The following is a 27,611-nucleotide window of genomic DNA, read 5'->3' as shown; positions in this document are numbered from 1 at the left end:
ATATAGCACAATTTAACGTTAGTGTTTTTCCTAAAGATACAGTTTAAATGTGTACGTATATGGCTGTGTTCCTTGTGGAGAATATGGTTTGATTTCAAACAATTGTAATACATTAAGAAGCAAAATTGATATCACAAAATAATTTATGTTAGTAACTAATAGTGGTAGCTCATTTGCATAATGGAGTGCTATTAGTCTTGGTTTCCTACAAGTTTAGGTGGAAGTGTTAATAACACCATTTTCATTTCTGGCCTGTTTTTTGAACAATACTCAACCACTGAATTGCTCCTCACACAAAAGTTATACTTTGTCTTCAAAACGAAGGTCAGAGAAGTACAACTTTAGATCCAAGGAGCTTCCAGTGAAGCTAAAAAGATACTCAGATAGCACAGAAATAAAAACGAGCAATTAACCCTAAAGGAGAGAGATCCTTTAAAGCTATAAGCAAGTTTGATTGGTTTTGGAAGAAATCTTTGGGTTGTTTTTCTTAAGATTACATTGACTGGTGAGCCATGGGGACTTCTGCACAGTAAGGACAAAATAACTGCTCCTCCAGCTCTTTAATGATTTTGGGACCATTCAGAGCTAAAAGATATATATCAACTTCTCATTTTGCCTTACAGCTGTCTTTAAAATTATTATTTGTTACATTCAGAACAGCAAGTGGGCAACTAATAAGGATTAGTAATGGGGAGGTTTTATTTAATTCAGTTTTTAAGCTTCTTTATTCAACAAAATCCTTAAAACATAGAGATTATATTCTTAGAGATACCAACACACACTGCCATGAATTCTATACTACGTGCAACTCTAAAGCATATTTTCATGGGAGATTAAATGCGTATATACAGTATCTGAAATTATTATTGATTACATTTTGTGGTTGTATTCCCACATTGAGGGCTTGGTGATTTAGTGTTTCAGTGGTTTTTCAAAGCATCGTCTAGCAGGATTTACAGAAGCTATAACAGTATTGCTAACTCTAATGATTTTATCACAAGTTCTGCTGAATTTGATGTATTTTAATACCTGACTCCCAGAGTGTGGTGAATATGTGAGAATTCCAGATTTATATTTCTATATAATTCTCTTTCCTCCTAGTTGCTGAAAAAAATTTATCATTTAACCCATTTTTACCCATGTTTGCCCTCAGGAAAAAAAAAAAAAAAAGAGTATATTATTTCAGCATTTGGTTGGGAATCTCACCGATCTTTTCAGCTTAATGCATCTTGCTTTCTATTTTTCCATCTTTGATACTTGAGGTTGGTAGTACTCCTCAAGGAAGGGATAGGCAAACGGTATAGTACAGCACAGAGCACATGACTTTATCAAAGAGGTCATAGTCATTACTTTCACAGAATCATAGAATCACAGAAGGGTTTGGGTTGGAAGGGACCTTGAAGACCATCCAGTTCCAACCCCCCTGCCATGGGCAGGCACACCTCCCACTAGATCAGGTTCCCCAAAGCCTCATCTAGCCTAGCCTTCCAACTTTGGAATTGACAGTTAAAGTATGTCTATCCACAGGTAGCTGAAGTTAACATATAGCAAACAATAGGCTTATCACTATTTTCCATATGTAGTGTTTACTATATTGCTCACTATATACTCATTCTGAGAAGGATTTTGTGAGCCACTGCCCCTCCTTGCTGAGGCCACTTCTGGGGGTTTCAGGGTACAGGCCAGCTCAGGAGTAAAACCGTTTTTCCTCACTTGTCCCAAGTGTTCTTCTTCTGCATTTCCGCAAGCAGTATCTCGTCAAGCTTGGGATACCCATATTTAGTTGTTTCCGTGTAGGCATCTGCATGTGTGGTGGGTGTTTGCTCCCATTATCATCAGTGGATTTTTCATCAGACAACAGAGCCAAGTGGGTGATTCAGCTCAGCCCAAAGCAGATAGCTGGAGGCTGATCAGCTCCAGGCTCCACTGAGTGCATTTACTATAGTGGGAATTTCTCACTTAGCAAGTAGCTAGATACTTATATATAGCACTGAAGCTTAGACATCTTGTTCACAATTGAATCCCATACCTCTCTCCAGAAGCTGAATTATTTTACTAATTTTCACAAAGGGAGTGCTCTCTCTGTACAGTTCCAGTGGCTGGTTTGAGAGGCTGAAGGTGCAGGGTGGTCTTCACAAAGTCCGGTTTACCTTTCCTAGCTGGTCACATTTCTATCTAATCCCACCTAGCTTCTGTTTGATGTTTTACCATATATGATCTTACCTCACCTCATACAAAGGATTTCTGTTCCTAACGTATTTTCCTTGGTTTAGGTTCCAGTTTTCAGTACAGTAAACAGTTCCAGTTTCAAGTTTCAGTAAAAACTTGTTTCCTGTACCTTACAACTGTTTCATGTTAGAAACCATCTCTTTTTAAAAGTGCTGCAGTATGCCAGGCTAAATTCTGGCTTTATGTGACACTAGTCTTGTCTACTACTAAGGAAAAATTATTACAAAATTCAAAGTTTGATATGAGGATTTTTGTGGAGTTTGGTCCACAGTATACATGGTAAAGTACTCATTCATCATTTTCACTGTTTTGTTTTTAACAGGAGTCCTGTGCTTGTGTTCCAGTGCATGCATCGCCATGTCATTTGCCTAGACTGTTTCCATTTGTACTGTGTGACTATGCTGAATGACCGTCAGTTCATCCATGACCTGGAGCTTGGTTACTCCCTCCCTTGTGTAGGTATGTCTTAGTGGGTTTTCTTTTCCAAAAGGAAATGTGATTTTGATTTCTTTTTTTTAATTGCCAATTAATTTTGAGTATACCTATGGAGTTACACTCTTTCCAAAGGAATTGTTTCATTTTGTGAAGGAAATATTTGAATATTGAAGTGATTCTTGCTGAGCATGTGAACTGGAATATTAACTGGATTCCAAAGGGCATTTCTTTCAAAATCAAATGCAGATTTTTATTTTTTTTTTATACTAGAGTTTTATAATTGTGAAGTGCTAACAGAGGATAGCATTACACTACTGGTTTAAAAAAAAAATCCTTGACCTGCACATCTCCACTTTTGAGTGAAATAAGATGTTAACTTTCTTGGCCTGTCTTCAAGAGCTAATAAAAAAAGACTGCAATAGGAATTTCAAATAGCCTTCCTGTTGATGAAGTTATTGCTACTAATTGTCACTGCGTTTAAAGAGATGTAGATCACCCTGAAAAGGTGGTAGATAATCTGTTTTAACTGAATAGGAAACAATGTTTGGCATAAGTAAAACAAAGACAACGAATCTGGAAGATATGTTTTGAGAATTGATTCCATTACACTGGTTCATGGACTGCAAAACTCAAAAATTTTACTTTGAAGAAGTATATTAGAATCTGTTTTTCCTGTTGCTGTATTTTCTTACATACATATATATTTGCAACAAGTTCTGTGTACTGCTATGAGAATCATTTTCCAACATACTAGAAGCTGCATAGATGATAACTTTGCCTGAATGCCTGAATAGCTGACAGGTAACTTTCAAATCACTACATGTGAGAAAAATTGTCAGTATTTCTTAAGAGTGGCATTTACTCATAGTGAGAACATGCCTTAAGGATATTGTAAGTATACTAATAAGAACCATTAAAATTATTTATTATTAATAACTTCAGGAGTGATCTATCAGTGGTCATCAAATCACATTTCACTAGTATTACTGTTTATGTGCTGTTTACTCACCAGATCTCATTTTACTTCCCTCCCTCCTCAAATGCAGCTTGCTCTGCTACTGCATGTACACACTGATGTACTAAACAACATTCTTTTTAGTATTGCGTAAGAAAACTTGTAATGGAGAACCTAACAGGAACCCAGTGCTCTTTCCTTCACCATTACTGTAGCATCATGTGGTCAATCTGCACTAGATCTGTACTATAGATAGGATTCAGCTGTCAATCTAGTCTCAGATGTGTTATACGTTGTATTAAAATAGCTGAACATGGAAATGCTAAAGTATTGCTAATTTTCACATTTCAGAACTCCCCAAATGAAAAAGCTGTTTTCCAAATAATATAATAAAGTAGTTATCATAGTGGTAGTTGTGGTAGTAGTTGTAGTAGTAGTAAGAATAAGAATAATGCAAGTGCTATAAATTTTGTCTCCATTCGCCAGCTAGTATTAATATTACTTTCAAAATTGCCTGATGAGGTGCTGTCCTTTGCCAGTGAGATGTGCTCCAGTGCAGTGTAGTATAGAGATTCTTGAGTCAGAGGAGAACTGTAATTCTGAAGGAAAAGAAATATAGTTGTGCCAATACAGCATGTAGGACAGGCTTTTTGACACAGCTGGTAAACTGATGTGGACTGTCCAGGCAAATACTACTTCAGGACCTATGCTACCATCGCTGCACAGTGCTTTTGGTGCTGTCCAGGCATACCTGTTTGCACCAGAGCCAGCCTGCTGATCTCTAAGAGGCATTGACATAACGTTGTGCTGACATGCTTTGTGTTACAGAGGTTCTCAGTCACAATCTCTAAGCACTCAGCAGTTTTAAATATTATTCCATCTAAACCTAAAATTGATTGCTACCTCTGTCAGTTCTCTTTGTTGTGTTATCAGTTCTGTGTCAATAAAAGCATTTCTAAGCATTATTTTTACAGACTGCATTGTAGCCTGAAGAGTCTGATCGGTGCTGTTGTAACTTCACTGCTTCCTTTCTGTAGCTACCTTTAACCCAACTTTCTGGTGTGCGAGAGGTTTGGTTGTTTTTAGAATTTGGTTTTATTTGAGTTAGGAACTGATGAAAAAGTTACCTTTTGTCATTTGAGAAGGACAGGAGGCTGAGTTCCACACCTGTGAAGAAGAAAACTTGAGCTGCTAGTCCCTGTGCTCTTACTGTTCCACTACAAATCAGTTTAGCCTCCTTCATAGCCATGGATTCAGCAGCTTTCATCACCAATTAATTCAATTAAGAAACATTCAGAACAGTATCATGTGATTTGCTTTTCTACCTATCATGGCACTCCTACTGAATAGTATAAGATTGCATTTTTGCAATCTACAGTTCATAATCTTTGTTTTTGTAACTGCAATTTGCAGTTTGTATTTACATGTGAGGAAGATAAAGCAGTGTTTGACACAGCCTGCTCTAATTACCTCAGTGAAGCCTAAAATTATTTCCTCTTGATAGGAATGAATACCATGGGACATTGCCAAGAAATTACTTTTCTTTCTTATTGTGGCAATGTTGGTTTAATACAAGTTATCTCTAACAGTGCTTGACTCAAAGCGAAATATATTTGATCTGAGCTTTATTGAAAGGTTGGATCTTGATTTAAGCCTGCTTGTAAAAGGAATACAAAACAAAGTCGTGTTTACTGTAATGAGCTTTATGTTGTAGTAGGCGACCAGGTGACACAGACCAATCAAGATCTTAGTCTATATTAATTCATATATTTTTAAACATTACAAACTAATGCTGGAGTGGTATTCATGGTATCTTGAACAGAAAATACTAGTATTCAGGGTTTGTATGTTGTAAAAGTGATTTCAGTTTTCTGTTTTCATATAATAGTTAAATTACTTAAAATCTAGCCCATTTTTTCAAGGCATATGTGCACACATTGCCCTAGAACTATAGAAAGTTTAGTTTTGTAATTAAGCCTATTTAAATTTTTTGCACTTCCAATTAGTTGTGTTCATTCTAGTGTTTTTGAAAAATAGAGATAACATAATGAACATAGCCTGCAGTTTCCATTAACATTTGACTCACTGTTCCAAATTTTTATCAAGGGAATGTACCAACGTAGTAAGATTTTTATATCTTTTATTGGATCAACCTAGAGGTGAAAGCACCATACACACACCAGAATAAAAATAAACAACAGCTGCTACAGCAAAGGGTCACTATGACAGACAAGATCAGTGTTATCACATATGTATGATAACTTGAGCTGAAAACGATCTAGGGATTGCACATAAATAGTTCTCCTCAAGTACGTTTAATATCTTGCTTCCTGGCACATATATGCCAGAAGGTGCATTTTGTAATTGCGTTCAGGTATTCTGTGGGGTTCTATCCTTGCTTCTCTCTCTCTTTTTTTTTTTTCTCTTATTCACCCTAATTTTGTAGAAGATAGTATGTGTTCAGAAGGCTATACCATCTGATGAGCTATGATATATCACCTTGATAATGCCATAACGTTGCTGCATTCCTATACAAAATGTGTCATTGCTGAGATTTTTGGACAAAGAACAAAATTCTTAATTCCTTAGTGCTTAGCTGCTAATCTAGTGCCCAGCAGTGCTACTCCAGCTGAGAATAGCCAGCATGGGAGAACTACAGCTCTGAGCACAGTAACTCTGGTGCATTGACAGGATTAGCTGCTCAGAAAATTGTGGCAGCGGCCCCATGGTTCAAACCCACTGTATCAGCTCAGAGAGAGGACTTATGGATAGAAGCTGGCTCTGTTTCATCGGTCATTAGAATAAAAAAGTAAACGTTACAGATTATACTCTCTCTGCCCTTGTTAAATGCCAACAAAAATCTATCCCATCTCGCTGTGTGGTGTCTTGTATTAATGAGGCTTCATGCATAGAAATTTCCATGAGTGGTGACCTCCAAGTATCTTTGAAATAATTAATAAGGTGCTTAGAGGAACAGATTTGCATATGCATGAAAGATCATTTGTGGTTATTTAGTTACTGTGCAGGGCAAAGAATCTCATAGCATTACCTTGAAGCAGGAATTGTATACAAATATACAATGTATTACCCCATTGTATTACACATTCTTATGATCACTGTTTCACTTTTAAAATACCATTACAGCATTAGGGGTTTTAGTCCCCAGGGTAAAATAAACTTCCATGGATCTTTGGGAGAAGGAAAGTTGGCGAGGCCAAGGAAAGGCAAGGTTTTGCACTGCTGTAGGCACTTTACAAAAATGTCTTTGCATCAGTTTATTTCTTATGAGTAGTCATATGCATGATGTATTTTAAATGAATCTGGATAAAAGATGCAGATCTCCTGATGACTGTAAAGCACTATTGTATCTGGAAGTAATCTCATTTTACCGCATATATATAAATAAATGAGTGTAATTACCACCAATAGCTTTAAAGTATAACAAACTGCTTAAAGAGCCACATTCCATTGGAAGAAAGTTGCTGGGGAGTGATAAAAGAGGCGTATGTTTTAAGATTTATTTTTTTATCCCCATTAGATTCTATTTGTATATTGACAGGGATGTTTCTATTCCTGTGGAAGATGTCAAAGCAGTGGTGAATCTCTGAATCATCTTTCAAAATTGTAGTACCCAAAAAGAAAAGGGGAGAATAAATAGACAGTCAAAGCAAAGTTTGCAAGTAAAAGGAAGGAGGAAAGCTGCATTTGATTTGATTGCTCCAACTAGTGTGTTTGAGTCTTTTTTGCTGTAGACAAAATCCCTACTACATTTAGGAAGGTGTGTGTGTTTCTGTGCAAGGGATTTTAAAGTGGCGGTCTGTGATCTACAAACAGAGGCTTCTCAAGAATATTATGAGGAGGTAGACAGTGGGTCTAAAATCAAAGAGTGCAGCAGTTAACACAAGAAGCAGGATTTACCTGGTATGAAGCCTCAGTACAGGAACAGTTTCTGCAATCTGTGTTCTCCTGCTTAAAAAGTATTTAAAGTAACATAGGAAATGGCATTTTATTATTAGAATAATAAAATACGAGAGATTGAAAGCAGACACATTATGTTAAATTCCTGACAGCTTTAAACTTTTTGTAATTTCTTGTTTGTATGAAATATCTGAGCATACAGAAGCAGGCGTAGGAGGCTGGAAAAATGCTTTTTATTCTTTACATATTGTACAACTTAGGAGAGGCTTTTTCCACTCCAAGGAATTAATAAACAAGCAATTACAGTTTTCAGAGTGTTTGTGGTGACAGCTCCAGTTGTGTTTTTCTTTTTCCAGTATTGCCCATGATAGGGAAAATGCAGATATGCAACCATGCTCTCTATTCATGTTCTTAAAGGGATACCTGAGCATCTTTTGGAAGGGCATTTGGAAATAACTGACTTTTTTTCCCGCTCTTTCCTGGATGTTTTCTGTCATTAATTTCCCATAGATCTGGCTGAACTCTACTATCTAGGCTAAGGAAGGCTTGTATGCCTACTTGTCCTCATCTCATTGTCCTCAGTGTAAGCTGGTTATTCCTTCTACAGAGGGAATGCAAGGACTGCTGTGGTGAAGGGCATCACTGTAGAAAAACAAAACCTTTTTATCCTCTCATTCCTGGAAAGTTCTTCATAAAAAGCAGATTATACAAGCTAATACATTCCTGCATTTGTTTGATGAACAGTGAACCTTAGATCATTTCCCTATGTAAAAATAATTTAGATGTTCAGCCTACTCATTAATTCTGACCATATCTTCCCTGTGTATTATGGGCAGAATAAGTATTTACTCTTTCTGTAAATAAAATCATCAATAGGTCAGGCAGAGTGAGAATTTCGTGATCTGTTGCTGATATACAGAGGGCTTCTACTCTGTCAGTTCAAGCTAAACTCACAGACTGATCACTGAAAATGTCTCACCAGAAAACAAATCCTTCTTTGGGTGGGGAGGATTCTGCCATATCAGCACTATGACTGAAATTATTATTTCCTAGATGAGGCAGAAAGATGAGAGAAGAAAGAGCAAACTATGAAAGATTATACAATGAGATAGTGAGATGACCATCTTTCCTTAACAATTTATCATTCCTTTTAAGATACTCTAAATTTCTTAGAAGCAATGAAAGAAAATTTAAATAATTTTGAGCTTTTCACAAAAGTAATATTGTATGAAAATGATGTGCTGTTGCTTTTATCTCATCTAAGGCAAATTCCTGATATGTCTGCATTGCACTTTTAGCGAGAGGTTTCCCTTCTTCCTGTTCACATTCATACAATCACAGTTCCTTATTATTCATGTTATGGTAGTTTGAACATACTGCATTGACTTAGATGTTAGTTATATTTCTTAGTAAGAGGCAATGTCTGTCCCTTTGGGCTTACCATCTGAGTAGCAAAAGAAGGGAAGAGAAGCAGAAGTGACACATCAGCTAGAGGTTACACAAGAGATCATTTACTGAGTTTGTGTCGGAAGCCAGGTACAGTGACCCTTCTTACAGTGCTTTTCCTAGGAACATATTGCTTCTTTTTTCACCTCTAATATGTTTTAAAAGAAGATTCCCTCTGATTTCCTTTCTTTTAACTTTCTACAGACTCTTGATTAATAGACTAAGATGAGAAATTATTTCTTCTATAATACTGTATGTGCACAGAACACGTGGCAGAGATCTGTGCAGCACCCTGGAGGAGAGAGCCTTACTGACAAAAGGTCATCCACATCCCCACATTCTTTTTAAAAATCGTCAAAAGTTTATCAGATAATACAGCTAGACTGCCTTCTAACCTGATCTAGTGGGTGAAGCTAACCTTATTCCACTAACTATAAGTTTATTCCAACCAGACTTTACCAGAGAAGCGAACCAAAAGCATGTAGATAAATCAGATTTTTACTTTCAAGGGGTAATTGAATTTGCAGTGGTTTCCTGAAGAACTTTTTTAAAATTTAAATTTAAATGTAAATTCTCCTCTTAGTGTGAGCATAAAATAAACATGAACCAACAGTGTATCAAGAACTTTTTTGTGGTCCTTTACTAGCAGAAGCACAAGAGTCTAGCACAAAGGACATGGCTGAAAGTCACAACAGCTCCTTCATTTCTATTTTCAGTGTTGACTGAAGTTCAAGCTGCAACATCTGAGATTTGTCCCCTCAAGTCTTTGCTCTGTTTCTGTAACAGCAGATTGCCAACTCCATATCTAAACAGTCTCAAAATCTTCAGAACAAGTGGAGCTTGATATGCTTGAGGCAGGCATTGAATTCTTCTCCAGGAACAGCTTACAGTGAAATCATACCACATGATTCTTTGAGTTGCCATAATTAAATTCAACATGAGCTTTCTTACTATAGGTGTTTTTCTCCCTTATCTCTTACTAGTTCTGCTGAAATATATTTAATTTTTAAATTACATGGAGATGACAGTGCATGTAGGCTTGTTCCAGTTAGTAATACCAAAGGGCAAGAGATAATGAAAAAATCTTGCTTAGAAATTAATTGGCTCTAAAAGGAACTAGGAATGATCTTTCAAAGCAGACTTCTTTTCATATAGAAAAAGTTGCCTAGTGTCAATGTAAAATACACATGCTGAAACAGTGGCAGAATATGGGCAGTAGATATCTATCTTTCACTACTATTTCCTGCTGAAGTGGAGGTGAATTTTTGTCTCAACTGGGGTCAGTGAGAGCTGTGACTTTATCTTTGGAAATGAAGGATATTCGTTCTGACTGAAGGTGCTTCTGTCTATAGTGGTTTATCTGATAATAATCACTTGATATGGGTATAACAACCTTTGACTGGGTTGATCAGTCACTTTTAAGCCTCCATCCAATTGAGACATGCATTAAGACATGTTGGTGATTATTCAAGGAACGAAAGATAAAAGATCTGAAGAAGGAGGTTGGGTAAAACGGTGAAATAATACCTCCAGCTGCTCTCACATTTTCATATGCCTGGGAATTTAGCCTTTAATCACAGTAGTTCAGTGGTTTACATGTGAACTATTCTTCCGAAGACTGAAGACATCTGGGTGTTTGTCCTGAAAATGTCCAACGGACTGTAGAAGATACTAATTTTTATAGCCGGAATGTGTTTGAGAAGTTTAGCTTGTACTTTCAGAATAGCAGGAAGAGAAGCTGACCCTTCATGCTTGGATAATTGCAGATTTCCTGAGAGTTTTCTCCTGATCAGTTTGTATCTGAGCAGAGGGTCTCTTTCAGTGTAGCACCATCTCTAAGGTGGGTTCTGCAAGCAGCAGCCTTTGTAAGAATTCATTAATGTCTGCTACCTTATATACCCCATAAATAAGTTGCTGGGACCAACTGTGGCACATTCAGCATGTGTTTAGTCTCTGAAGCCTGGTGATTAATATTCCCCGAGTCACTTTCTGAGCTTTGGTCTCCCACATGGCAGCATGTAGAGCTGCTGCCACATCACAGAACCAGCTAAGGACATTTTCCTTCAACAAGGAGTTGGCTTTAATTAAATTTCTGTGTCTGGAAAGTGAAAATCTAATTTTCTTTTTGACGTTTTCTATATTACTACTTAGACAAAATTATGAAAATAATTAATCCCCGTGAAGCAGACATCAGCATTATAAGAGGTACAAAAATATTGCATATAAATAATACTACTAATCACCAATCTGTTATAATTTATTGATGCAAGTTCTTATTAAAACTCTTAAATCAGATTTGTTCTTGATATAGCAGATGTGCCAAATGATTGCACAATGTAGGTGCAAGTGAGGGTTATAAAAAGTAACATGGTTCAAACCGCACATCAATATATTTTATCTCTACAGAGATAAAGAAAAAAGATTAAAGAAAAGAAAGAAATGGTGGAACGGGGATAAGGTGTATTATTTAGTAAGGAAATTTTCATTCTGTATCGGGTTCAAATACAGGCCACCATAGCGGTGGCTGAAATTGGTGATGGTTGAAAGGTAGGTCTGTATGCAATAACTTGGTGTTCTCATTCTGGTCCTTGAAGAATCTGTGTTCATGTTCCCAAAGACATTACGTCAGCTGCTGTCAATTGATAGCCCGGTTCTCTTTCCTAAGAATGTAACAAATGACCTTGTAAGCATGGAAATCAAACTTCCTCCTCATAGCTAAAGCACTTCGTGGAAATTAAAAGTGAGGGTGGAACAACATGCTGCCACTTCCACTGATGAAATGCCACTGAGATGCAATCTTCAGTGCTTTAAACTAAAGTCCTTTCAAACTAACTAAGGTCCTTTCAAACTAACTAAAAATAAAATGTTTACGAAATCTGAGCACCTGCACATTGCATTTTGTCAGTCTCTAAACTGATGTGATGCCTCAGGTATTGACCATGATACTTCAGTACTTTCACTTAGAACTTGGTACCATAGGCCAATTTCAAGAACTGGTCCTTGGATATTGCAATTGTAATCTATCTGCTTGTGATTTTTTTTTTTTTTTTTTTTTTGGACTCTTTGGAACCGACATTACACAGAGTGGGTAGATAGAGCACTGGCACTGAACACAGGTAGTTGAGAGAAGACCATGAGAACAGGTAGTGGTCTAAGTAAGTTTGGATTGCAGGTTCACAGGCTATTACAATAAAATACTAAACTATCACACTATTACTTACACAGATTTGTCAACTGTATGATAACAAAGTAGTTTATTTGAAAATAAGAGTCTTTAAGAAAAAAAAATGTGTTTAAGCAGATGGTGGGTTTTAGTAAGGTCTTAATAAGAAATTATTCAGAGGCTTACAGTTAGCTTTTTTTTACTTTGCTGCCTGATAAATTTGGGCTAGTTTAGAAGTGTTTATATTTCACTTTCCAATTCTAAAATATAAAGTAGCTTCATTATTTCAATGAAAGTAACAGGACAATAGCTTCTGCCAGAACATTTAATACTGCTGTATTTACTGCAATGCTTTATATTTTACCCTTTAAATATGTGTAAGGACACTATCGTTGCAATTTGCAGAATTTAGGTGGATAGCATGGCTGGAGAAAATCAGAGACCTTCTAAAAAGGAACTTTCCTAGTATTTAATTCAATCTGAATCATAGCCAAGGTAAAGGATAAAAAGCAGGAGATACAGTTTGTTAAGAATGACAGTGGAACTTATATTTTACTTACATATTGTTTAAATGACTTGAAAATGGGGGCAAAGGAGGTTCACCTATCACTTTGCTGTTATTGAAATGCTCAAGGAAGTGAAACTTGCCAGACCTTTGCTAGTTGCCTCCTTCACTAGCAGGTTTAGTCCAAGCAGTGTTCCAACATTCCCTACCAATAGCTTTGAGTACTTTTTTTATTGCAAAAGGTCATGAATAAATTTCAACAGTAAATAATAAGTGCCAATACAGCAACATTCAAAAGAATGCATATGTGAAATGTTATGTGTTACATGCCATTGGCACGCCTAAACTGAAACACCAAGATGCATCCTATAATCTATTTATTTGTAATAGAAGTCAGACTGTCATGGGAATAATTATCTTTGAAGATGAGAGCATCTAGTAGTGTCGTGGTATGCTATCAGAGTCACACACTATCTGCCTGTCAGAGCCCATTTTTTTTCTCTGTCTCCCTTTGCCCTAGATATCTCTTTTTAAACCTCATAAAAAAGTGACGTGCCTGCTATAAAAGCAATGAACTGGCAAAGTGTGCAGTTGTCGTCATTAAGTGCACATCTCAGCTACTCCACCTTCAGCTTTGTGGCTCACACTGCACAAGACACTCACCAGTGCTTCAAGAATACTTTACTGTTATGAATTTTATTTAAATGGCCCAAGTATCCAGGCCCGAATTTTACTTTGTTAGCATCAAATTAGAATTCTGAAGAGATCGTCATCCCCGTTTAGGATATTTGCTTGTGACCATGAACTCATCTTACATATGTGAAAAACCACAAACAGCTTAGATGAAGGTGTTAAAAAAGGGGTTTAGAAATGTGAAACACCTCACTGGGAAAAAACAATAAAAAAGGTATGCATAGTAAAAGTCTACCATTAAGTTTTCTCTCTCTTTTTTTTTTTTTTTTTTTTAATTGAAGAATAAGCTTAACATCATTCTACTTTATTTCTTCTAACAATTTTTTTTCCTTTTTTCTTCCTTTTTGATAAGCAAAATATCTTCTTTTCCCTTCTTTGCTGCCAATATCTTTTTTTTTTTTTTTTTTTTTTGTGGGCGCCCATCTTCGTTGCATTATTTGCTGATCACCAAATGCTATTGTCTTACCCTCTGAATCTTTTCCATCTCTTTTTCTCTTGCTCTTCAATTCTCATGTCTTTTTTTTTTTTTTTTTTTCTTCTCACCTTGTCGTGCCTTTCTGTCTCCTCCTGCCCTCTTTTTTCTAATTGACATTCCAGTCACTCTCGGTCTCCTCTGTAAGGACCACAAAGCAATGAGGACTCTGGGCAGATCAAAGTAATGTAAAAGAGTCACTTTTGTGGATCAGTTTTATTGTCCGTGATCACTAGGAAAAGGACAGTTGGTGCATAGGTGAGTCAGTTAGGTCTATTGGCTGACCTTTTTTTTTCCTGTCTCTGTGCTCAGTGTAGACACCAACTAGTGACTTGTGAGCGGGAATATTCTCAGGCACCTGTTGCATTCATGATGCTGTGAGAGGCCATCGCAGTATTTACAGATGAAGACTGTCCTCTCTGATAATGTGTCCCAAGACAGCTGCGTGGGGAAGAAAATCCCATGTCAGAAGGAATATAGGGCTTCTGGGCTTGCTTACTTGTTTTATGGCTAACACTTGATATTTCCTCCATTATCCTTACCAGAAAGAAGAGTAGTTAATAGATTTTGGTTGTGTGTGTGTTTTTTTTTTTCTCTCTTCCATATTCATGCATGCGCATAAATACACATAGGCACAGCCTTTGGCAGGATTTCTGGCTAGTTTAAACACAAACTAAAGTACCAGAAAGTTGAAAAGTCCTTTTGTTTTCTTTCTACTCTGTTTGTAATGTGAAAGAGTACAATGCCAGGTACAAAAGAAGCTCAGCTTGTCAGCTAAATAGGCTGGCTGGCACAGTCAGATTTTGTTTTTCATGATCCATTGCCCCAAGTAATATCCTCTGTTTATATCACTGCTGGAGGAAGGCTGGAAATTATGGAGGCGTTTTTGGTAATAACTGCTAGCAGGGAGACAGTATTTACCAGAGAGTCTGCAATGAGACTCTCAGGTAAATAATAAGCATTTTAGAAAAACTACCTAATTATGTATTTAATCGCTTGGAGCCGTTCCAGTCACTTGGGAAAATAATGTGCGTTTTGTAAATCTGCCTAATTATTTATTTGTGAAGGAAGTCATTCTAGCCTCTGGGGTAAGTAGTGTGAATTTTATGACTTTCCATACAGATCTGTTCTGCTTGAGAATGTCAGAGTTAAAAAATAAAAATAAAATAAAAAATCACGAGAATGCACAAATATTATTAGCAAATGCTGAGTTTTGTCTACTTTGCTGTCTAGTGCTCCAGTATTTCTCTAAAGGTTTTATTCTCCTTTAGAATAGCTATCTTCCTTACTCAATGGAAAGATAAGCAGTGAAGTTCAAGCAGCCATATTTGTAGATGGTACACCTCTGAATAGGAGTTTTGAGGCCAGTAATAAATCAGACTAATTCTATTCAGCAGTTATTAAAAGCTAGATCACAGTTAAGGTTAGGAGCTGCCTAATGTCTTCGCAATAGACATGACAGTTTTCTCGTACAATGGTATGAATAATGAATTGCATACTTTCACCATAATTAGTTACTAGCAAGAGAACTGAATGTCTGATATATATCTGTCTGAATTAAAATATGTAATTTTTTGACAGTGTATCTATCAGTCCATAATGAGTTATTTTTTCTACTAGCGTATGTTCCTTCCTGCATCAGTTTGTACCCTTTTCACTGTGTGTCTCTTCCTTTATTCAGGAGTTCATAAAATAGTATCCATATCATGAAATCTATTCTGAATTTACTTGGTATGACTCTGTATTCACTCTGTATTTTTAAGTGCTACGGAAGTTCCTCAGGAAATTATATATTTTTTAAAAAGCTAAAAAGAATTTTCAAAAGAAAATACTTAGATCAGAAGTATTTACAAGTGGTATGTTTATCCTATTTATTGAGAAGTAGAATTATTTTCATAATAATAAATCTAGTCAAGAGGAATTGTGCAAAGAGTCAATTTCTTGAAATTGTATTTTCCTACAAAGTAAATTAAGGATACTTCTACAAATGCAAAATACTATTAACATTTAGAGTATATTCATTATCAAAACAATTGTAGAATGTTGCTTAAGAAAGAAAAATATCCATTGCCACCTTATTTCCTCCTGACTTTGTCTGGATTTATGGGCATGTTGTTAGCAAGTATTTTCCGATCAAAGAAACAACATCCAAAAGCTGAGGACAAAACACTAACATTATGCCTATAGTAAATATTGCCCCTGAAGGGCCTAATCTCTTGTACTCATTTGGATACTTCCACAATAGGTTGGAGGAAGGCATTGTAACCAAGATCTCTTATATCATTCTGTCTCCATTTCTCTGTTTCATCTGTGGGTTACGTAAGACTCCTCCACAGTCAGCCACCGTGCTTATTGCAAGCGAGCTTTAGTTCACTCCTTTCCCCCTCTTTTCAGAAGAGTTTCTATATGCTACTGCTTGATAACAACATTGGTCCTTCACCAATGGAAGGAATATTGATAATGTGCAGTGCATAGGAACATAAATAGTTAGCAGCACTTGTTTAACCCAGTTGTTACTCAGATGCTTATATTTATGTTTGGGCTTGCATACTTTCCTGGATAGGGAATTTTTGAGCAACAAGCTCATTGCTGGATAGCATCAATGTCATCAAACTGGACTAATTCACTGAACTGCTTTAGTATTTCTAAATAAACCCATTTTCCCTACATTTTTACAACATAATTGGAAATACTTCCTATCCTGAAAAACACATTGTTTCTTGTATTCAAAAGTAATTTCAACCCCTCATACATTGTATGGCTATCCAGATGCACAGAAAGCATAATAGTGTATTTCGTCTATTGGATGAAGCTCATGAAAGCATTTTTCCTCCTTTGTTCTACTGCTTTTAATTCTAAGTCTCAGTTAAGCAGAATTCTGTAATAGATCTGCTATTTAAATGTTGGCCATATAAAATCCAGGTTGCTAATGGTGTAAAAAAAAAAAAAAAAAGAAAATACAGCTCCCATTTCATCCATATTATTCTAATTGTGTTTACAAAATGGTAGGCGTGTATAGAACTGAAAGATTATATGACACTGGGTAGATCTCACACTCTATAACTACATATTGAAGCAACACAAGACAGTCTGAATTGGTGCAAATAGCAAGGTCCAAACTTCGAGCAAACCTAGGAAGCTCTAACTTGTGCTCTCATTTTAGCCATACTGGAGCATAGACATTAACTAAAATTTGGGAAGGGAACAGAATTTCTCTAGTACAGGCCAGCTGTATGCCGGGTTCTCCGGATGCCTTACAAGTTGCTTAAGGGGGAGTGTTCAATGACCATGAAATTCAGGACAGCCTCTGTTCATCTTGCACTAGGAGAATTTACTAAGTCTAGTGCAATCCTCCTATGCCTGCTGTGGGTGTGTTAAGGTCACTTCCTCCATGTCTCTCAAAGCAGCCAAAAGCTGTTGATAATCAGTTTGTACAGACTGACAGGAGAGTAGGGAAACTGAAGTGATATTATATGTAACATAAGAATTTTTTTACTCATGCTTCTGATATTCTAGAAATGAGGATTGATGTGTGACCAAGTTGTTTTCCGAAAGATGATTATTGCTTTAATTATGGTAATTAAAAGTACCATGTAATTCATATTATCTCATAGATTAAACATTTGAAAGCAACATAAAGTTGCAACTGAAAGTTTCAGCTTCTTTTTATATGAAATCTTAATAAACCTCAGTGTCTCAGTGTTCTAAAGGGATATTTATCATCCTACAATTACTGGAGTTACATGTATTTAAAATGTGAGATTTTGCTACTCATCTCCCACTGAAAATAATGGGAGCTGTGGATGAATCTCAGTATTTGAAAATTTAAGCTAAAATTATTCAAAGTTTAAAATCTTTCTCCCCCAAAGTCAAAAGGCTAGTTATTTATATCTTGGAATTGGAAAGTACCTAGGATAAGGAACAGTGTTTGATTTTAATCTTAATGTTGAAATTCTCTGTAGTGAACTCAGCCCAGTAACCCAATACTCCATATTACGAAAACTTTGGTTTTGGTGAGCCTGTGTGGATGTGGGGAGCACACAGAGACCAGAAAAGCAAAGACTTTTTCTTTAATAAATTAAATATCTCATCTTGGATGCTATTGGAATATGTGGATTTATGCCAACAATAAAGAGAAAATGAGATAAGATTCTGATCTTTAGAATTCAAAAGCATGGAAGAATCTTATGAATGACAATTCGTTATTTTGGGGATGTTGTAAGTATAAAATGTTCTCTAGACCATATGTTGTGATATATCCAAGCAACCTGAAAATATGTTCCTCTGTCTTTTCTAGTTTCTCACAGCTCTTGTATTATGACATTCTTTGTTAATTCACTCTTCACTCTATTTTGAGAGGCAGTTTTACATCTGAAATTAAAGCATAGTACTAACAATATGACATATACAGTATGTTATTGTTTGCAGCCAGAAAGTGTATACTAATGTACCGGAAAAATCTGGAAGAGATAACACTGAAATCTTGGCTTGCTTCAGCCACCCACTTACAAACTGCTGATCTGGCAGCATGTAGACATAGACTTACACCCAGAAATTTGGGCAAATGCAAGCAGAGTGTAATGATTTGCATCTGCGAAGAGTAGTCCTGATTCAACTTGCTGTTCTGCTGGTATGAGTATTTATAAAATGAACTGAATGCACTAAGGTTACACTAGATTGGTGTTTCTGATCCCTGGCTATCAAGTTACATATGTGTATAAATATCTATATTTCACTTTCACTTTCTATCATCTAACCTCATCATGACAATAATTTTATTTTGGAAAGTTAATGCAATTCAAATGCACAGCTACATCTTAAGACAGTATTATTTAGCTTTATCAGCTAAATTTAACTGTCAGCTAAATCTTGCTCTGACAATTCTTTAGATACAAATCAGTTCAACTTTTCTGAATTTTTCAATCCATTACTGAATAGCTTTCCATTGTCATTCTAATCCAGTCACCCTACTGCATATCAAATATCTATATATAATAATAAAGTTATTACAACTGAAAGCAGAAAATGATTACAACCAAAGTGATTGCTTTTAAGAATGAACTATTACTTTATTCATCCATGTTTAAGCATGTATTCTTGGAAGACAATTCTCTTAAGCAGATTTTGTGGGTTCTTAAATTGCAATGAGGCTTCTACTTTATTTTAGAAGTCCTCTTTTCCTTGCACGTGGCTAGAGAAAAGTGACTTTGCAATGTAAATATATTAGACATATTGGGCGTAATAGAGTTTTCATCTTACCCTTGGAGATATAAAATCTTCCAGGCTTCTTGAGACAATTTTCCCTCACAAACTTGCTTTCTCTAAGAGTCTTAACTTATTTTGTAGAAGCCAAAGTTGAAAAGTTTACTGCCAGAACATTTGTTCCATTTCCATGTGTATAAACTAACACATTTATATAGAGTCAGAGTTATCTATAATACATGTTGGTAGCCTGTATATAAAAAAATAAATTTAATCTCAGGTTCTGTGGTAAATTCTATGTGTTTGACTTCTCCCAAATACCACCCTTTGCAGGTTCATTTGTGTGCCTGCTCAGTTTGACTCCTGAAAAGGTTCCGTGTCACATTGTATAATGCCACACAGATTAACTAGATGATCATTTATACACGATATGTTTACAGGCAGCTGTAGCAAATTTGACCAGCTCTTCTGCCCTTGCTGGATGAGGCTTTAATTGGAGCCTGGTTAGAATTCCAGACTTCTGAGGTATATCAAATTGCACAGTTTTTAGTACTTCTTGCAAGAGAAACGTTTTCTTTGTTCATGTTTTTGTCTTCACAGAATCTGCATAAACACTGCTAAAAATTAAATTTGTTGAAGAGCTGAGCTGGGCAGAGTTCAGTGCCGGGGCTGTGCAGATTAGAGATATCTTGCAAATCTAAGGAATGAAAATGGAAACTTTATGCTCTTAGTCAGGGAAGAGTCCTTGATTTCCATTGGCACATAGTTTTAGCTCACAGCAGACTTTAAGATTATGACAGTTTTTATATGCTGGAAATCTGCTTTGCATAATTTGAGAGGTTTTAAAAAAAATTATACTATTCCTCTCCCTCGGGGCCCTCTACAGTTGGAATCTTAGTACTAAGGGAGCCTGCCTTTACAAGCAGATAGATGTGAAAAATAATCCTAATAAAATTTGTAAAACTCTTTTTAAAATTTTTATAGGAATGTATTTGTAAAATATATATCGAATACAGGATGAATGATGGGATTTTATCTCTTAATATTGCTCACTTAGGATGACTTGCATAGCTCCCTCATAGATTTGCCACTGTTTATTTTATCCATTACAAACTCCTTATGCTCGTGTTATATAAACACAAATATTTATACGAATTATTAATATGCATATACATACAAATGTAACTTGTGTATGTATTCACACATGCGGATAGATAAGTATAGCTTTTGGGTTAGAAGTTAGGAGATGTCAGAAATTGCCATACTGAAATTGTCAGAAATTGGCTACTTCATTTACTGAAGTCAGATTTCCTTTTAGATATTTCTGTGCAACTGCAAATAAAATCATTTGAATATGATTCCTTATGTTACACTAGAAAAAAATGAACCACTGACTAGTAAGATACTATAAACATTTGACATCATAATGTAAAGCATGCGTACTCTGCAAGTGGGTTGAGTACTGCAGGAATTTCTGCCTTTATATTTCACTATTTCTTTAACTTGTATTTTTATATTCTTTACCTGAGAGGAAAAATGTGTTTGTTTTTTTTTGTTGTTTTTGTTTTGTTTTGTTTTTTTCCTTTGTTGTTCTGTTCATTTACTCATCATTTATTTATATATTTTAAATCCATATTTTTGGCTGGAATATAATACAATGTAATGTAAAACTCACATAGCGATAGGAAGACGAATAAAGGTAAGATTAGAGATTAAGAGAATTAAACATAAAGGAAAGATGAAGAAGGGACTCTAGCCAGTAGAAAGAGCTATAGAAGTCAAAAGGAGACTGTTGGCTGAAGGGAGAAGACATAAAATTGGTGGTATCTCCCTCTGTCATACCCTTCAGAGGGTCAAAATGGTGTTGAGGTGATGATTACCCCACCTTAGGGAAAGTTGCAGTGTGAGTGATACTTGTTTTCTCTCCACTTTTAATCTCCACCTTAGGGTTAAAGCTACAGCTTAGGGTTAAAGCTACAGAGGTGTACAAGCCAGTTTGCCTACTCTGAGAAACTGAAGGGGCCTTTCAGAAAGTTGTTTTGCTGAATCTCTCTCCCCAGTGCTGCATGTCTGTTTTCTCAAGCCTCCCTCTTTGATTTATGCCACAGCTGCCCACTGATTTATCTTACACCTAGGAGTTCATTCACATTTTCTTCTGGCTCACTTTGCCATTCATTTTTCTTCTTTTTATTTTGTCCCTTCTTAATGACACTTTTTTATGTTAACTCCATGTGATGGTTATGTCTTGTCACTTCTTCATGTGTGTCTTGTTCACTTAAGACCTATCTAGTTTACTAAAAGCAAGGGTTTGTTTGCTAGTCTAGCTCAAAGGGAACTTTATTGGTCCTTACTGTAATAAGCTTGAATCCCTACAAGAAGTGAAAAAGACAGTTAAAGAAAAAAAAAATTAATGGAAAACAAGATGCATCTTAGAAGACTCCAGAAAGTGTTTTAAAAGCAGGAGATTCAGTGAACAGGACATTGAAAAATACATAAGGAGATGAATCAAAGAATGCATAAAGTTGTGAGACTTAGAGATGTTCTGGGTGAGTCACTGAACATAGGTGAAGAACAGAAGCAGAACTGCAATGCCAATAGGTACTGTGAGAATTACATTTGAGATAAATATAAGCACAGGGAAAACTTGGTAGAAAATTAATTTGTCATCTAATTTTGCTGGCTAGTGAGAATCTGTATGGCTATTAAGCTCTGATGGCTAGCATCTTGGAAACCCTGCTGAAGGGCACAAAGAGTTAACAGTCATTAGAAGTGAAATGGGACACAATAGCTCGATTAGGACCCCGTTTCTAATAGTCCTTTGGTGCTGTCTGAAGTGGTCAGCATGGCATCTGTCTGTTTCTTCACTGTAAATGGCTGAGCATTCTCCGCAAATGCAATCAACTGCATTACTGATAATGCTTATAAAATCCTTCATGTCTGGGAAAGAACCTCTTTTACCTCAGATGTCAGTTATAGGAGAAAATACTGTACAGATGTAACAGATTCTGCTGTACAAGGTGGTAGAGTGCCTGACAGAAGAAGCTGGGAACTGTTAATACCATGACTCTGAAACTGGGTTTCAGATGCAGAAAACTCTATTAGAAATCTGGATGTCTGGCTTAGTTATGAAATGGGATGTTTCTGAATAGTGTCCTTACTGGGATAAAGAATATTAATGACAAATGGAAACGTCAATGACGTACGCGATCCTGAGAGAATTCTCTGCTGGGAAAAACCTATTCATTTCAAACTGTGCTGTTAAAAGTGATTCCTGAGGATTTTGGTTTTGCGTGCCCTTATGTTTTAGGCCAACAATGTAGAATATTATACAAATGTGTTTCAGGTTTCTTCTGAAATCATTTTAAAACTTGCATTTACACGTTAGATATGTGATGGGACCTAAAGACTTCTCAGAGCATAAACTGGAAATAGGATTTCTTCTGTTACTTTACCACTTAGTTTTCCCCAGAAATTATATTGTGTCTGGTCAGTGGGAATTTGGTACCAAAATTCAAGTTTCCAGATTGAGCAAACCTTATGGATTTGTAGAATCCAAACAGAAGGTTGCTAAGTGCTGGCAAACTGCAGACAAAACTGCAAAGCAGCAAAGAGCTTGGAGCTCCAGAAGCAGCGATCCTGCTGGTTGCTGTACAGGAAGCACCTTGATCCAAAGCTAGCGTGGCTCATAAGAGGAAATCTGTTTGCAGGACGAAAAAATAAAGTACATAAAGTTATTCAGTCTCAAAGGAATCTGTGTTGGTATATCTAGCACTGACTAGAACATCTTAGTGTTGTGCCAATGTACATGCATCGTGAAGTCCTTTGGTCTCACTCCTTGGCATCTGCTCAGTGCGTGCTCAGACCTTGCCTGTTCAGCTTGCTCTTTCTACTGCAGCATTGGTGGTGGATATGGTTTCAATTCTTTGTTTCTAACACCTTATTTCTCCCCTGTTATCTTCCCCCACTCCTTTGTGGTTTAACTTCTCACCTTTAGTCACTTGAGATCTCCTGATGTCCTCTGTGTAATGATACAGTCTTTCCACTGTTTAATTCCCTCCCATGTAATTCTCTTTATCTGCACTCTGTTTCTTTGATTGCCCCTGACCCTATCCTCCTTTCTTCCATCTGCCACTCATTTTATTCTTACTGGGCCATTTCCCCTCCATTCCTGCACCAATTTTCTTTTCTCTTCTTTTCCAGCCTCTTGCTGTTTTATTGCTTTGGCAGCATGAGGTATCTAATTTGCTTTCCATCCCCTCTTTTTAACTCCATTGGCCAGCTTTACCTTTCACTCTATTCTTTGGCCTTGTAATGCCTCTTCCCTGCTTTTACCACCTCCCACCTCCACTCCAATTATAAACACTGAATAGGGAAGCAGTTGGCAGTCAGCCTTATGGTTGCTAATGTCCTTTGAATGAGTCAGAACCTATAGAGTGAATGAAACACAGCCCAGTTTAATTTGGTCAAGCTGTCTCTTTTTATGAGAGCATGGGTCCCAATCATATATTCCTTGTCTCCCCATTTCCAGTGGCTTAGTGGGTGAATGAGGCCCCTACACTGCTCCTTGGTGCCATATGTGCATTTTTGGGGGGTTGGTGTTTTGGGCGAGGGCTTGAGGAGGGGGGGTTACCTTCTCTTTGTTTTCTCTTTTCTCTTTCTTATATTCCCCTCTCCAAATCTCATTATTCTCTTTCTGATGTCTGTTATTTAACATTCCTTTCCACTTGGTTTGATACATGCCTATTTTCAGAATGAGTTTTGAGGAATCCATTTGCAAATCCATGCTGCTTGTTTGAAAGAATGGACAGTAAGCACGTCAGCACTAGCAAAAGCCTGTACCCATATATACATCTGAACTTGTCCTACTACAGACTGTTTTACAAGGTAAAGCTTTTGCAGATGGGTTTTGTTCTTGATGCCGCAGGAGAATATAGTCAGATGTGGCATTTCCATGATTTCTGCTATGATCTGCAAGAAATCATGAAAAGTGGTTTCTCTTGGATTTGTGATTCCTGGTCAATTGACTGTGATATCTAAGAGCAACCACTGACTGAAATGTTTCTCACAGCTGAGACTTTTTAAGACTTGCCTTCAGTGAGGATTCTATGCCACCTAATGCATGAGGAGCTCTCACATCCACCTTTACCTTAGACCTTTACAAGGTCCCATTCCTCTGTTTGCCTGCTTATTTTCACAGGACTTAAAATAATTTTAATTTGTACTCCTCTGCAAAATTAGACAAAGTGTTAAGAAACTGGGTGGATAAATAGTGCAAGAAAGTGAGGGAAGAAACCATCGAAAGCACACAGTAAAATCATTTTTAAAATGTCCCACTCCTAAGGCATAATGTCAAATGTGTCCTGAATGTCTTAGCTTTAGCTCAGCTTTTTTTCCATTCTGCTGTTCTGCTGATGCAGGGAAAGGCAATTGCATTACCTTCCCAATGACTTACTGTGGTAGTAATTACATATATGATGTTATTAGATTCTAGGCATCCTGCATTATGACAGTTATGATTGACTTATTGATGAATTCATTAATTCAGTCCAGAGGACAGACGTTTAAATATTGACATTTTAAGATTTTTGCATATAGGTTGACAGGCTGAAAAATGTTCCAATGTCTAATTTACAGTTCTTTGAAATCACCAGTTTTTCCAGACTTAATAGTTTCAACAATTATTAGGAAAAAAAAAAAAAAGTCAATTAACACTTCCAATACCCACCATGAAAGGATATTTCCCCAGGGTGTTAATGTGTTACTTGGTAAAATTGCTAGCCAGTCACATCCTGTCAGTATTCAGGATGTGAAAGCTTTGGATATGTCTAGATACTAATGAGGAAACCAGTTTACACTTGACATACTGCAATACGTCAATAAGCAGAACTTCCCAGTGTCCCCTGGAAAGCACACTGAGCTGTCGTTCCCATTGACCGATGGATAACAGCACACTGCAAAACTTTCACATGTGTATTGAGTGGATGAAAGGAGTGACTTTCAGTGAAAACATCAGTATTTTCTAACCTCCTTAAAGTGAGATATTTACTCCCCTGAGATGAGGAGGGAAGAAAAAAAAAAAAGAAAAAAAAAAGAAAGGAAAAAAAAAAAAAAAAAGCTTTATTGAGATTCCTAACTGGGCCAGTGAGGGTCGTTTGTCAGTGAGTAACCTTCTAGTCAACTCATCCTTCTGTTGTGACTTCATGTCTTAAAGGAGGCACACATGCTTTCAGCCTGGCTCCTGCTTTTGTGCAATTTCATCATTCATTCTGGCTTATTCCTCCTCTTCTCCCCATTCCCTTCTTTTGTCCTTTGGCATTATTTTTATATCAAATGAGAAGAGATAAGCTTTTCAGTCCTGTGGCAAGGGATGGCAACACAGCAGCTTTCTCTCTTTGCTTGTAACTCAGTCTTAATGTTTGAAAAAATGTTAGCTTTTCTGAAAGGGAACTGTCATTCCAGGTGGATTCCCCCCCCACACCCCAAGTAGAGAATTCTTTCCTCATTCCATTGAAAAACAGACACACATTGATTTTCATATCTTGGCAGCTTTTACTTCTGCAGCAATCCCTATTCATTCCAGCTTCATTAGAAAGACCTGCAGAAGGTAACAAGCTCTTAACTAATGTTGAGTTAAAAATGCCAAAATAAACTTGCTTTAATTGGGCCAGGATCATAAGAGCCAGGATTTAACTTCCAGAGATGAGTCACCATCATGAACTAATGCAAGTAGCAACTGTTATCTTGTTGTCACAAATCAAAAGATATACAGAGGCAGGCAAGATGATATGTTAAAAGGTCATGCATTCAGAATCAGAATAACAAAAAATATTTGCCGTGATTAAAAGAAGGAGCTAAAAATATTAGAGAAAGTTTTATCTAGAGCATTCTTTTAAGTTTTTTATTTTAAATGGATTCATGTGTGTGTGTGTGTGTGTGTGTTAAAAGAAGCTTGTAATATTTGTGCAACTCAGTGGTTATTTGCATAAGTATAATAGCTATAGAATGCATAAGTTTAAATTGCATGTACATAGACAATTAGGAATGTACTTTTTAAAATTAAAAACTTAGGTTTTCCATGTTCTTCAGAATTACATAAACTTTCTGTTGATCTGACATACAAAGCTGAGAGAAGTCTTTTACTGACAGAAGAGGATAAGGAAAATTAAACAGCATTATTATCACTCTAATAATGTAGGATATCCAACATTGCTACATGCTTAGCTATGAAAGGTGAATTTCACCTTTATACAGAGAGTCCTGTGGAAGACTCTTCCTATAGCATTCAAGAAGACTGGTTCTTCTGATTGAATGTTGGCTGTCATGATCAATGAAGCTACATTAACTGTCATGTAGGATATTAAGAAGACATTTGGAGGTGGATTCTCCACTGTCTTCCTTGTCTTATCTAGTAATTTACATGTGTAGTTTTGTATATCCAGTTCACAGAGTTATAAAGGGCTGAAGATGGAAAAAGCCTGGGGACTTGCATCAAGTTCTGCTCGCCTCCTCTCCCAGTAGAGGTGTATGTGAATGGCTTGAGAATTGCAAAATCATGTTTAGTCCCAGCTGTATAAAAGAGAACACTAGGGACCGCATTTTGCTTTCATGTTCATCAGTGTCAATTTGCTCTACTGCTACTTAATTCAATTTGAGATACTCCAAATTAACCCTTTATTTTAGTATAATTAAATAGCAATCTGCCTGTGTATTCTATGCATACATTTAGATGAAGTTAAAAAGCAGTAATACTGAATTGTTTGTACTGCATGGGATGTTGCAACAGAATAGTTGGGTGTCTTGCTGGAGAGTCAGATGTACAAGCTGGATCCTTGTCCTGAGTGTTTGCTTTAATTCCATCCCTTAACTGGGAACACTGTCATTTGAGCAAGGAAATCAAAGGCTTCTGGACACAATAAGAGCCACAGCATTTTATTATGTGCTGTCAACTACAGAAAGGGACCTAATTGTTGTTTCTGGTTATAGACCAACGGTTAAATGGACTTTTTGTCCTTGTAGAACATTTTATCCAAAAAAATTCAAATGTATTTTATATGAAATACTTGATTGAGATTTTTAAAAATTCCATTAAAATCTTAACACATTTTTGTTCATGTAAAGATCACAATGTTGTATCTCTGGTCTCCTCTCACCAACTGCTGAGTCCGTATTAAGATATTTCCCCACCTTTTAACTACATTTGTCATTGGAGATTTCCACCAAATTCCATTAAATTCTGGTACTCTGCATAGTAAATAGCCATGAAAACACCATGCTTCTTAGCACAAATCCTCAATCCCCTGCTAACACCTTATATTACAACCGTCTAATTACCGTGTTCTGCAGTAACCTTGTGGGACTTCCATAGGTAATTAGAACTCCAGAGCATTTCTGCAATAATCCGGTAAGGACCTCTTAACTAGAAAGGATTATGTGGTGCTAATATTTTTGCACCCACGTGTTCTTCACAGTTAATTGTTTCAATTAATATTTGGCAGCAATGAAGAAATTCATAAAGGTTCATAAACTGAGACAATTCTCAGGAAACTTTTGAGACAAATGAGTTGTAGTTGTGGCCGTTTAAAGATACAGGGCT

General features: G+C 36.5%; 1 protein-coding gene across 1 annotated transcript in view; it reads left to right on the top strand.

Moving 5' to 3' along the window:
- Positions 1–27,611, top strand: part of PRKN (parkin RBR E3 ubiquitin protein ligase) — a 761,494-nt gene that overhangs the window by 470,479 nt on the left and 263,404 nt on the right. Inside the window, exon 7 of the mRNA XM_040551523.1 lies at positions 2,552–2,688. Coding sequence (XP_040407457.1) covers positions 2,552–2,688 — 137 coding nt within the window. The remainder of the gene's footprint in view (positions 1–2,551; positions 2,689–27,611) is intronic.

Source organism: Cygnus olor, chromosome 3, assembly GCF_009769625.2.
Source record: "Cygnus olor isolate bCygOlo1 chromosome 3, bCygOlo1.pri.v2, whole genome shotgun sequence".
NCBI lineage: Eukaryota > Metazoa > Chordata > Aves > Anseriformes > Anatidae > Cygnus > Cygnus olor.
Note: the sequence above shows the minus strand (reverse complement) of the source record. Positions and strands in the feature narration are given on the sequence as shown.